The sequence below is a fragment of the Malaya genurostris genome, chromosome 1 (genome assembly GCF_030247185.1).
Source record: "Malaya genurostris strain Urasoe2022 chromosome 1, Malgen_1.1, whole genome shotgun sequence".
NCBI classification, from domain to species: Eukaryota; Metazoa; Arthropoda; class Insecta; order Diptera; family Culicidae; genus Malaya; species Malaya genurostris.
The window spans coordinates 103,698,876-103,711,214 of NC_080570.1; the positions used below are offsets into that span (position 1 = coordinate 103,698,876).

Sequence of the window (12,339 nt, forward strand, 5' to 3'; positions counted from 1 at the left end):
GATAGAAGAAAGTAAGCTAATTGGGCGATAACTTGACGTTTCTGCTGGGTTTTTATCAGGTTTTAGGATAGGAATTACTTTAGCGTTTTTCCATCTTTTTGGGAAGTAAGCTAATGAAAAACACTTGTTGAAAATTTTAACCAGGAGTCTCAAGGCAACATCGGGAAGATTTTTAATAAGAATATTAAAAATTCCATCATTACCAGGAGCCTTCATGTTTTTGAGTTTCCTAATAATTGATTTAATTTCATCAAAATTCGTCTCAATAATGTCATCGTGTGATAACACTTGGGTTGAAATATGATCATACTTCAGTGAGACTTCATTTTCAATAGGACTCACAACGTTTAAATTAAAATTGTGGACACTCTCGAACTGCTGAGCTAGCTTTTGAGCTTTTTCACCATTTGTAAGAAGTATTTGATTTCCTTCCTTGAGAGCAGGAATTGGTTTCTGAGGTTTCTTAAGAACCTTAGAAAGTTTCCAGAAAGGTTTAGAATATGGTTTAATTTGTTCAACTTATTTAGCGAAATTTTCATTTCGCAAAAGAGTAAATCTATGTTTAATTTCTTTTTGTAAATCCTTAACTATGTTTTTCATAGCAGGATCACGAGAACGTTGATATTGTCGTCGACGTACATTCTTCAACCGAATGAGCAGTTGAAGATTGTCATCGATGATAGGAGAATTTAATTTAGTTTGAGCTTTGGGAACTGAAAGATTTCTAGCTTCGATAATATAATGATTCAAATTATCAATTGCTGTGTCGATGTCCCCAGAATTTTCTAAAATAGTTTCATGATCCACATGATTTTCAATGTGAGATCTGTAATCCAACCAATTAGCTCTATGATAGTTGAAAATAGAACTAATTGGATTAATTATAGCTTCGTTGGAAAGTCTGAATGTTACAGGAAGATGATCTGAGTCAAAATCAGCATGAGTAATCGGTTCACTACAAATGTGACTTTGATCTGTTAGAACCAGATCAATTGTAGACGGGTTTTTCACGGAAGAGAAACAAGTAGGATTACTGGGATGAAGAACTGTAAAGTAACCAGCTGAGAGTTGATTATGAAGTATTTTACCATTACTGTTATTTTGCCTACAATTCCACTGGACATGCTTAGCATTTAAGTCCCCTATTACGAAAAATTTCGATCGATATCTTGTAAGTTTTTGCAAATCGCCTTTAAAGAAATTTAATTGTTCGCCGGTGCATTGGAATGGCAAATATGCTCCAGCGATGAAATAAATTCCATGAATGGTTTCAACTTCGATTCCCAAGCTTTCAATAACTTTAGTATTGAAAGAAGGTAAAATTCGATGTTTAATTTGCCGTTGGACAAAAATGGCAACTCCACCACCAATTCCAGTAAACCTGTCAAATCGATGAACCACATAATGTGGATTACTTTTCAATTTTACATTTGGTTTAAGAAAAGTTTCTGTCACAATGGCAATATGAATTTTGTGAACTTTGAGAAAATTATAAAATTCATCTTCACTCGATTTCAAAGATCGAGCATTCCAATTTAAAATATTCAAATAATTATTTAACATCACTGTTAAATTTTAAATTCATTATAATATTATTTGCAAATTTCCATCCGATTTGAAATGCTTCAAAAAGTGATGAAGTCGAATTCATTCGGATGATCATTTTAAAAAGTGGATCTTGCAGGTAGATCATTTTATTTTCAGTTATATCGCCTAAATCGACTTCATTTAAAGAAGCGAATGGCATTGAAGGAATATTTGTAGGTAGACTGCCATTAGAAGAAGATGATTTGGCCGGTCTACCTATTAATAAATTGTTTTCGTTAGAAGAAGAACTGCAAGGCGGTCCTGTGTTTTGATTATTTACATTAGAAGAAATAGGAGATAGATTTCTACCTAATATACCAGCATAACTGACATTAGAAGAAGATGATGACGAGGTCGATCTACCTGTCAATAAATTGTTTTCGTTAGAAGACGAATTGGCAGGTGCCTTAGAAGAATTTTCAGGTATGTTCTGTAAATTTAAGGTCGTTGATTTGACTTGTTGTCTAAGCGAACGAGCGTTTAAAATTTTTTCCCTGACAGGACATTTCAAATAATTGGATTTATGATTTCCATTGCAATTTGAACATGAAAATTTATCAGTGGTTTCATTCATTGGACAAACGTCTTTCGAATGCGATTTACCACAATTCAAACACCGTATATCCATATGACAATTTTTGGTTCCATGGCCGAAGCCTTGGCAACGACGACATTGCGTTAAGTTTGCAATACGATTATGCCGTTTATAATGTTCCCAATGAATTTTAATGTGGGAAATGAAACGTACTTTTTCTAAAGTTTTCAAATTGTTTACATCACTTCGATTGAAGTGTATTAGGTAAAGCTCATGGGAAATTCCAGAGCGTGGTTTAGAAGTACCATTCGCTCTTTTTTTCATAAGTATTACTTGGGAAGGGGCAAAACCAAGCAATTCTTTTATTTCATTTTTAATTTCATCAATACTTTGATCATTTGATAATCCTTTCAAGACAGCCTTGAAGGGTCTGTCTGATTTTATATCATATGAATAAAATTTATGAAGTTTTTCGGACAAATATCGAATAAGACGTTCGTAATCTTCCAATCCATCCACCAAGACTCGACATTCTCCTCTTCGTCCGATTTGAAATGAGACTTTTACTTCCGGGAGAAAAGTAGAAAGCTCAGTACGGAATGCTTTGAAGTCGGAAATCATCACCGTCACTGGTGGCATAGATTGATGTTTCTTCCCAGAACGACAAGCGTCCATTTTGGGAATTTTTGAAGAATTTTCTTCTATGTCGCTACAATCGGATTCAGGAAGAATCTCGTAAATATTGTTAGACGGCATAGGATCAACGGAAGGGAAATCCGTCCGTTGTCTTTTATTTTTACATTCAGATTCTATAAGATCGTGAATGTTATTAGAAAAATGTTGAATAACGGATTGTGATTTATTCCGTATTGAATTATTTTTAGCCTTAGGCTTGTTGCCTTTCCGGTTGGACGCAGGCATTTTTGAAATTAATGAAATTTTAAATTAAATTAACTAGGCTAAATTAGTCTTCGATTAGACTCCTAGCTAGCCTTAAAAAAGGCTGATTAATTTCTTAGTCACTCTAATATCACTCTTTGTATCACTTAGTCACTCTAATATCACTCTTTGTATCACTTAGTCACTTAGTTAGTGATTCAGGTAGCCTTGAAAAAGACTGAAGCCTTGAATCAATGAAACTCTAGGTAGCCAGAAAAAAATTCCAGGAGCCAAGAGCTATACGCGTGCGGTGCGAACGACTGTTCAACACCGACTGAATTTTAACGCTTGATATACTTTCTTCATATGTGTTTCTCATTCCTAGTCAAAAACTGTGACCAAAAGACAAGTAGGTTTACAAATTTTCCTACAACCAAATATCACAGTATCGCAGAAGCAAATGATTTCTTAATGGCCATAACTAAATAAAGTAAATAATAAAATTGAAAAGTCGTCTCTTGTGAACGACGTTTTCTTAAAATATGTGTTTCTGGGCGAATATATACCGAAATTTATTATCGGTGTTTACTTTTACGTATTAATGAACCCGACCTTTTTTGTTCGCTGAGTCCCGTCAAGTGCTCCCTAAGACCGTGGGCTAGGGGCACGTGCCCCCGATGTTTCCCTGTAAAAGTTGCGCTGGTCTATTCTAATCTAAAATTGATCCTTTGACTGACTTCAAAATCATATATAATGACTTCCAGCTAGAGGATGTTTAAAACAAATTTTAGATTATAAGAATCGATAGAGTAATTATAAACAGGAGCATTGATACAGTGAATTCTTTTTGCTGCGAGGTTAAAAATTCACCACAGATAATACTTGCGAAATTTTCCGAGAACTGCTGGTTAATTTCTTGTTTACACAATTCAAACGATCCACGAATTTTAAAACCCAATTAATTTTTCGTTTATAATCATGCATTCAGAAAGCTTTCAGGTTTCGTCTTCGACTCATCAGATCAGTTTATTACAACATAAACTGATAAGTCAAAGAGGTAAGGTAAAAGTTCTAAAATTTTGTTCCTTGTATTATTGGCAAAACTTTCCCAATTTCATTCAAATTTGTGAGGAAAACTTCCGGAGTGATACATAATCGATTTTGAGTAACATTTTTGAAGGATGTTACTGATACTGTGGATAAATTTGAGCTCATTTCGAATTTTACGGCCAATTTGTCAACGTCTAACTTGCAAAAAAGTCCCTCTCCCCGTGACAATGATTACTTTCATTGCCGTGACCAGGATTCGAACCTGGGTTACTACGGCCACAACGTAGGGTCCTAACCACTAGACGATCACGGCTAGCGAGAGACATACATCGAATCGTCGCTATGAACGGCCATATTCAACAGAAAGTAAAAGTCTCATTTCACAAGTAATAAATTGGGTATCCGTCGCAATTTTTTATCCTAGCATTTCTATTGATACAATTCATTTGAGCTAATGTAGACCTTTGTTTTATTTGAATGAACGAACGTTTTATTTGAATTTAACGCTTGATATGTACTGTTGTTCTTCTTATTTTGAAACAAAACAAAAATGAAAATAGGTGCCATCATTCTGTGATTATCACCTGCCACTAGATAAGAATATGTAAAGCAGTCAAAAGCTGTATCGAGTTTTTTTTTAGATTGCTTTTATTAGATACCACGGCTCGTTAAGCTGCACCGTCAACTTGCGTTGTGTTGTCCGCGCTTGAATTTTAAACATGTTCTTGCTAACAGAGCCCACAAATTCACGCCTTAACTAACGTGTTGATATTTCTCGAAACTTATTCATACTATCAAAATTCATGATATCATAAATACTCTTTCGGCAAAATAATTGGACGGTATAATTAACAAAGTTACCACATTTAACGGTCCGACTCTTCATAAATATGTTAACGAAAACGTCAGTGAAGTGTAATTGACGGTAGGAAATCAAAATATTAGTTCTTGTTAGGTGAATCAGCAGCGTAATTGAAAAAACGGGTTCGTAGGAACAAGTACGTTGTCAGAGTACAAATTTGGAAGAATCTGTTTATTTTGCATTGAAACTACTCACTATACCAGGTCGGGTGTCAATAAAAAATGCAAAACTAGTATCGTAACCTTTTTCTGTCATAGTTTTGAGCGATAATGACTCAGTCATTTGTTGATGGATTGATATAATTTAATGACCAATCGATTCGGAAACATTTTACTTAAACATGTGTGGCAATGCCGCTATAGTATTTCAATAGCATACCATTGAAAAATTAGTTGGAATTGACCTATGTTTCCACAAACCATTCACAGCATGCCATAATGATGTCATCCATTTGATTTATATAGCACGGCGGACGGTTTCAATTGTTGCCTTACACCTCGAATTTCATTCAGTAGCAGTTCTGGCTTGATCAGTGTTTACGTCAAGCTTGAAAAAGCTTCGCTCCGTTTCGCACAGTATGAATTCTTCTCACAAAACGGAAGTTATAAATTTAAGCTCTGTCACAGTTTCCAGTTCTATAAATCAAACTGTGTCTCAGTTAAAATGTTAAAAAGAAATCTAATCAAAACTTATTAACTAGAAAAATACCGTAAATTCAAAGATGAAAAGTATCACTACATCACTTAACATGTAACATTATACAGAAATGTAACCAAAGAGAAAAACTTTTGACTTTCATACCCTTTCGATCCGATCGCTGTGAACATTGTGATATAAGGTGCAAATTGTAGATCCATACTCTAGAATACTGCGTATTAGTGCAATATAAACATTTTAGAGAAAATACACTTCATTTAAGTCTTCAGTGTTGCGTAGTATGAGTACCAAAACTGCATAAACAAAAACAAAAACAATCTGGATACTGTTTCGTTTACACATGTAGAAAATCCTCCAAATGTTCCTTTGAAGACCACTACAAGGATTGCGCGAGGGATTGCGATGATGCGATATATTTTTAGAATTCACTGCGAAGATCATTCACGAATAGCATGAAATTGAGTTACTCCAATTTGTAAGCCATATTAGTTGATAGCCATACAAACTTATGCCGTTTTTAATTGAAAAACACTGGTGGCGTGGATTGCTCTGGTTTTGCACTTTCGAGCAGAAATGCAATATTTTGACGGTGTTTCATTGCCATTTCTGCTCGAAAGTGCAAAACCAGAGCAATCCACGCCACCAGTGTTTTTCAATGAAAAACGGCGGTTCCCGATTTCAAGTTCCGGAAGTAGCGGTCGAAACCTTCGAAATAAAACTCATATCGATATATCTTAATATTTTGGAACAAATAAGCGCAAAGAGATCGTGACAGTTCGAGGATGCCAAATTGGGTGAATAGGGTGTATAAGGGAATCTATTAGCATGCGGATCTTTCCTTTCCAGTCGTCCAGCATCATTTCATACAATTTTGACACTGTCCTTTGTAAGCGCATCGGAAGCCCTACCGCTGCGGGCTCGATCATCACGAAACTTTCGAATCTACATAAAGGTAAAAGTATGTAAAATGCCATCTATACAGGTGTCCGAATTTGGGAGGTGCTAGGGCCTCTTGGCCCTCCGTCTGGGTACGTGCCGCGGATACGTAGCCGACGGGAACAATACTTAATCAAAAATAAATCCACTGGGTTTCTGCTTTCAAGTTGTAAAAGGCGACAATTGCAGAAGTTTCTTTTTTCCTTCAGTTATCTAACTTTTCCAATGTTTTATAGAATCCTGATTGAAAAGTAAAGTTTAAAGATAAACCAACCGTTTTTTTCGTGTAAATAGTTAACTAGGACGCGCGTGAAATCTGTTGACTTTTGTTTGGCAATTTAAAATGGTTTGGTATAATCTATAGAACACTTAATAGAGCTTTCGTATGATTTCAATATGTCACCAGGTCGCGCGCGAAAACTAGTATTGCTGAACTTTATACTCTCTAGTATTTCTGAACTTTATGCTCTCGTCACACTTGTGGAGTGCGCAGTAGTATATGCGGCCCCTAGTAACCTTGAAGAATGACTGCCCTTGCGGAGCTCGAAACTCCGTGTCACAGTTAGACTAATTGAAGGTATAGACAGAAAATATGTCTATAGGTCGGCATATTTGCTGTATAACTGGTCTTTGCTAAGCGATGACTTCATGTTCTTCATATCATATGAATTCCATTGGAGGCAAAGTCATCAATAGTAAATTCATTTCTATTTATTTGTTTTCATACAATACTTAGTTGTTCATAGTGTTAGTTCATCACGCTGCCAAACGAAGTGTCATAATCTTTATTATCTTGAGCACTGACGTTTATGGGTTGTTTGTTGGTTCTGCAAAGCAAAAAGCTGATGATGCAGTTGGGATTCCACCCACCGTTGACAAATGGGATGCTGGAAATGGTCAGTCATTAACTACCTCGAACGAGTTGGCTAGATCTGGCACCACGAATGAAAGGTCTTGCTTTATCACTGTCAGCTAGATGGATAAAGCACAGGATTCGTTCTAGGGTTGCGTCCAAACATGCCAGCTACTGGCATAGCTTGCAAACTTGCGCTCAGACAACAGCATTTCTACCAGATTTAATACTAACAAAAATCCTGCTCCCGTGACACTTGGGGAGTGCACAATTGTACATGCGACCTGTATTAACTACAAGTGTTGGACTAACATCCCTTCCCATTCCTCAGTCGATCAATGTTCGGGCCTGGTCGGCGCCGGTAGTGATCAATGAATTCCGGGATTACCAGAAGATGTACATTGAAAAATGATTTGCCAATCCCAGGTCTGACCATCTAGAAATTCTCTGTACAATTTTAGCTAATCCCGATCAGTGACGGAGTAGCAAACAAGGGTGGTTGCTTGAGCTCAAAGCTCAAGATGCAGAGTAAAATTGTTAAAGTTATCTTAAAGCGGCCTCGCAGGTTTAATATAAAAGAGTTGCACAGACTCACGTATACAGTATCATTAGATCTAATATCACATAGTATTATAAGTAGAATTCGACCAGAATATAGGCAATCTTCTATTGAATCTACGAAATGCAGTACAGCACCCAGGCCCGTCGTATATAAACGTCAAAATAAAACAAGGCTCTTAATTCAAAATCGAGTTACTAAGTGAAGATCTCGGGTATTTCGGTTTAGTTTAAAAGTGGTCAAATATTTCCAGCATTATAAAAATCAAACAAAACGTTTTGCTTAGTAAACGTAAGTTTAACATAGAACGTGACTAAACGGATGATCCTGTAATGACACATTTTTACGTTTTATGATTCATTTCCAGCTCCCTGCTATGACGTCATGAAACTGTGGCCAGCATAATTCTGCAAAAACCAAAACAATGAAGAAGAATGGCTAACAAAAAATTGGATATTACACACTACTTGTTTATTCAGTACCCTTTAATGCACTTCTCCGCAAATTATCGATCAGAATATCATCACTACGATAAGGAAATTAAGATTTTACTTGATTTGAAATGCTCGAATGTTTGTTTACCATACTCTGAGCGCTCTGATTGCCCACCAAATGCCCCAGATATTGGCTACGATAGCACTTGCATATCTTTCAATTCTTCCGAAAATAAGTGACACTCGCATTTACTCAGAACGTGATTACCTAGTATTTCAACATCATGTAATTTCGCTGGTTGCTACACGGAACCGCAAAACAACTTAATTTTAAGTAAAGGGTGATTTTTTAAGAGCTTGAGAACTTTTTTAAACAATAAAACGCATAAAATTTGCAAAATCTCATCGGTTCTTTATTTTAAACGTTAGATTGGTACATGACATTTACTTTTTGAAGATAATTTCATTTAAATGTTGACCGCGGCTGCGTCTTAGGTGGTCCATTCGGAAAGTCCAATTTTGGGCAACTTTTTCGAGCATTTCGGCCGGAATAGCCCGAATTTCTTCGGAAATGTTGTCTTCCAAAGCTGGAATAGTTACTTACTTATTTCTGTAGACTTTAGACTTGACGTAGCCCCACAAAAAATAGTCTAAAGGCGTCAAATCGCATGATCTTGGTGGCCAACTTACCGGTCCATTTCTTGAGATGAATTGTTCTCCGAAGTTTTCCCTCAAAATGGCCATAGAATCGCGAGCTGTGTGGCATGTAGCGCCATCTTGTTGAAACCACATGTCAACCAAGTTCAGTTCTTCCATTTTTGGCAACAAAAAGTTTGTTAGCATCGAACGATAGCGATCGCCATTCACTGTAACGTTGCGTCCAACAGCATCTTTGAAAAAATACGGTCCAATGATTCCACCAGCGTACAAACCACACCAAACAGTGCATTTTTCGGGATGCATGGGCAGTTCTTGAACGGCTTCTGGTTGCTCTTCACTCCAAATGCGGCAATTTTGCTTATTTACGTAGCCATTCAACCAGAAATGAGCCTCATCGCTGAACAAAATTTGTCGAATTTGACACATTTCGAACCGAACACTGATTTTGGTAATAAAATTCAATGATTTGCAAGCGTTGCTCGTTAGTAAGTCTATTCATGATGAAATGTCAAAGCATACTGAGCAAATAATAATGCATGAAAATCATAACCTCAAAAAATCTGAGCAAATACTAATGCATGAAAATCCTAACCTCAAAAAAATCACCTTTTACATTCCACCAAATGTGGGGGTTCCACTCAATAACCTAATTTTAGGTAATGTGGCTCTAGGTAGTTTCCGTAAGGCACGTGCAAAAAAAATACTTAAAGATGAGTTATATCTACTCAATGGTACGTTATATTTACTCTACAGTTGAGTGGTTTTGCTCTTTATCCCATGCACAAACGTCAATATTCTTTCATGTGTTTGAATACGTGTATTCACACTAGTCCGGGTCATAACCGACAGAAAACCAATTTGAACAACATTGAAAAAACTTCTTAGCACAGTGCCGTGCCGCCAATAAAGGTTGACCCGCATTAGTCCGACCCGACCTATCCGGCACCAATTTTTTTTCTGCATCGGTTATGGCTAAACTGCACATGCATACAGCAGCATGTGCAGCTGAGCCATAGCCGAACCAGAAAAAAAAAGTCGATGCCGAATAAGTCTGATCGGTCGGATTGGCTTAAACCGGATCGGAAATGTTTGAATAGACTTTAAATTAAATTTAATTACAAGATAAAAAAATATCTTCTGCAATGCCAAAGCTTAGCAAAAAATAAAGCTAATCAGAAGTGAACAATTGAACGCAGCATAGTTGAAGTAGAAGTTAACCCCAACGATTCTGTTCGATTTTTTTAAATTTTTGGTGGTTGTTCAAAGTGAAAACTACGATTTTTCACAAAAAACCTCCCCTAAAAAACAAACAACAAAAAGGAAAAAGATTGGGGTCTGGTTTTTTATATGTAGAAAATGTGTGCAAAATTTAAAAAAAATTGGTGCAATAGTTTTTGAATGACGATGGACACAGACTTTTAAAACCTGCTTTTAGGGGACGGGTGTAGCGTGATGGGATAGTCGATGCCTTTCACGCAGCCCGCCTGGGTTCGATTCCCAACCCCGCACATAGGGTCAGAAAAATTTTCTGGTCCGAAGAGGCGAATGATCTAAGATGTTAAAGCCTCTATAATTGAAACAAAAAAAAAACTGCTTTCGAGAGAAAAACGCGTTTAAAGTTTTTTGTCTATAAAATCGATGGAAACAGTTTATTACTCCAACATTATCAAAAAATCCTGTTTTGTCTTTTATAATTTATTATAATGAAACATTTCAAGAATGTTTTTTTTCAAGTTAGAAGTCAGTCGAAGTGGAAATCTTGGGCTTGTGCGCCGAGCTCTTGCTTCTTCGCAGAATGAGATAACCATATATAAAGGTCTATAACTTTCAGAGTTTCGTTCCAATAGGCTTGAGAATTTCACAGAATATTCAATTGTTTTACAAATAAAAATATAAAGAAAATAATAGAATGATTTTTCAAAAGTGTTAGACCCTACCCGCCCCTTAACCAACGGCAAAACAAAAATTTAGCGTGAAGTGAATGTTGCATCCAAAATTGTGTCTCATGTGAAAGCGGTACCCGAATCGTGGTGGCACCTTGTATCGATCGTGGTGACATCTGCAAGTGTTCGCCATGCAGATTGAGTAAATTTTAGACAATATTATATTAATTTTACAGTATCTGTTTTCTGTATTAAATTATCCCCTTAAAGTTATATCATTTACGTACTACTCCCGTAATCCTTTTGAACGGAGTGTGCACAAACATTCAGATGGGTTACATTTCATGCTACACAAATTACTTACTTCCTCACCGTAGCACAGTCACCCCGTTCGGCACTCAGCAGAAACTGCTTTTCCGTTTTTGTAAGAATGACTTCCGGAATCTCCCGATCGAACTCCGAAAACGTACTTTTTGTCGATCGACGGTCTTCTTCTGCGTCCGAACCTTTCCTGCCATGATTTTCGACAAGATTTTCCTTGGACTCCGAAGTTTTCGTCATGTCAAATCAAATTAAATTTTCCGGAGAAACTCAAACACGCACACACAAGAACACTGTTCAATCACAAGCGATTGATTTTTACATCATTCGCGCAGATTTAAAATACCTGAAGTAATTAATTAATTAGATAAGTGCTTTAGACAAAGGAGGTTCACCAAAAAGTTTTTCAAGTAATCACTATTTTTTAAACTAGTAATAATCAAGATTCATTCGGAAATGTTTTTTAGAGAATTAACAGAAATTTTTTAAGAGTATTTTATGACAAAAATGTCATTGTACAATAGATGTATCTCTTGTCATTGTCTAGAATCCATTCAAAAGTTTATTGGATCGCGTTATACATTATGGAAATTAAAGGAAATGCACATGCTGTCTTCTATAAGTCACCACTAGATCAACATTATTCTTACAAAAACTATCGAATGAGGCTACAGTCCTAAAACTTGTAGTATACCGACCGACAACCGAAACACGAATACCTAGGAATCAGTTCTCCAACTGACGAAGGGCCGTTTTAATTTAATTAGTCAAATTATGTCAATTTCACTTTGTGATGTAAGCATAGACAACCGACAACGAGGAATCCTACCTTAAAGTACTTACCAATCGATACCGCTGGCAGATACAACATTCCTGTGGGACTCTACGGCCATAGTACGGTCTGGAGTACTAGGGATTATGTAAAGTGAGTTTAGCAAGTCTGCTGCTGTTGAAAACCAATCTGTTTTCTCACCGTTCTTATGGCACCCTGATTGTTATACGGTTCTGATTCTACATGCGTTAGTTCGAAGTGTGCTTCCCATCCATGTTTTGCAAGCAAAGGTTGAATGCAGGACACGACGTGTTCGATTACAAGCAAGTACATATCATCTGGCCATCATTG

At 36.5% G+C, this 12,339-nt stretch overlaps 1 protein-coding gene and 1 non-coding gene across 2 annotated transcripts in view; both read right to left on the reverse strand.

Moving 5' to 3' along the window:
- Positions 1-11,928, reverse strand: part of LOC131425299 (transient receptor potential protein) — a 34,925-nt gene extending 22,997 nt beyond the window's left edge. The window contains exons 1-2 of the mRNA XM_058587075.1: positions 11,867-11,928; positions 11,260-11,562 (exon numbers count right to left, since the gene is read on the reverse strand). Of these exons, the coding sequence (XP_058443058.1) occupies positions 11,260-11,456 (197 nt within the window). The 5' untranslated portion in view covers positions 11,457-11,562; positions 11,867-11,928. The remainder of the gene's footprint in view (positions 1-11,259; positions 11,563-11,866) is intronic.
- Positions 4,293-4,364, reverse strand: Trnah-gug (transfer RNA histidin (anticodon GUG)). The gene has a single exon. It is a non-coding gene; the product is annotated as a tRNA-His (tRNA).
- Positions 11,929-12,339: the final 411 nt, after the last annotated feature.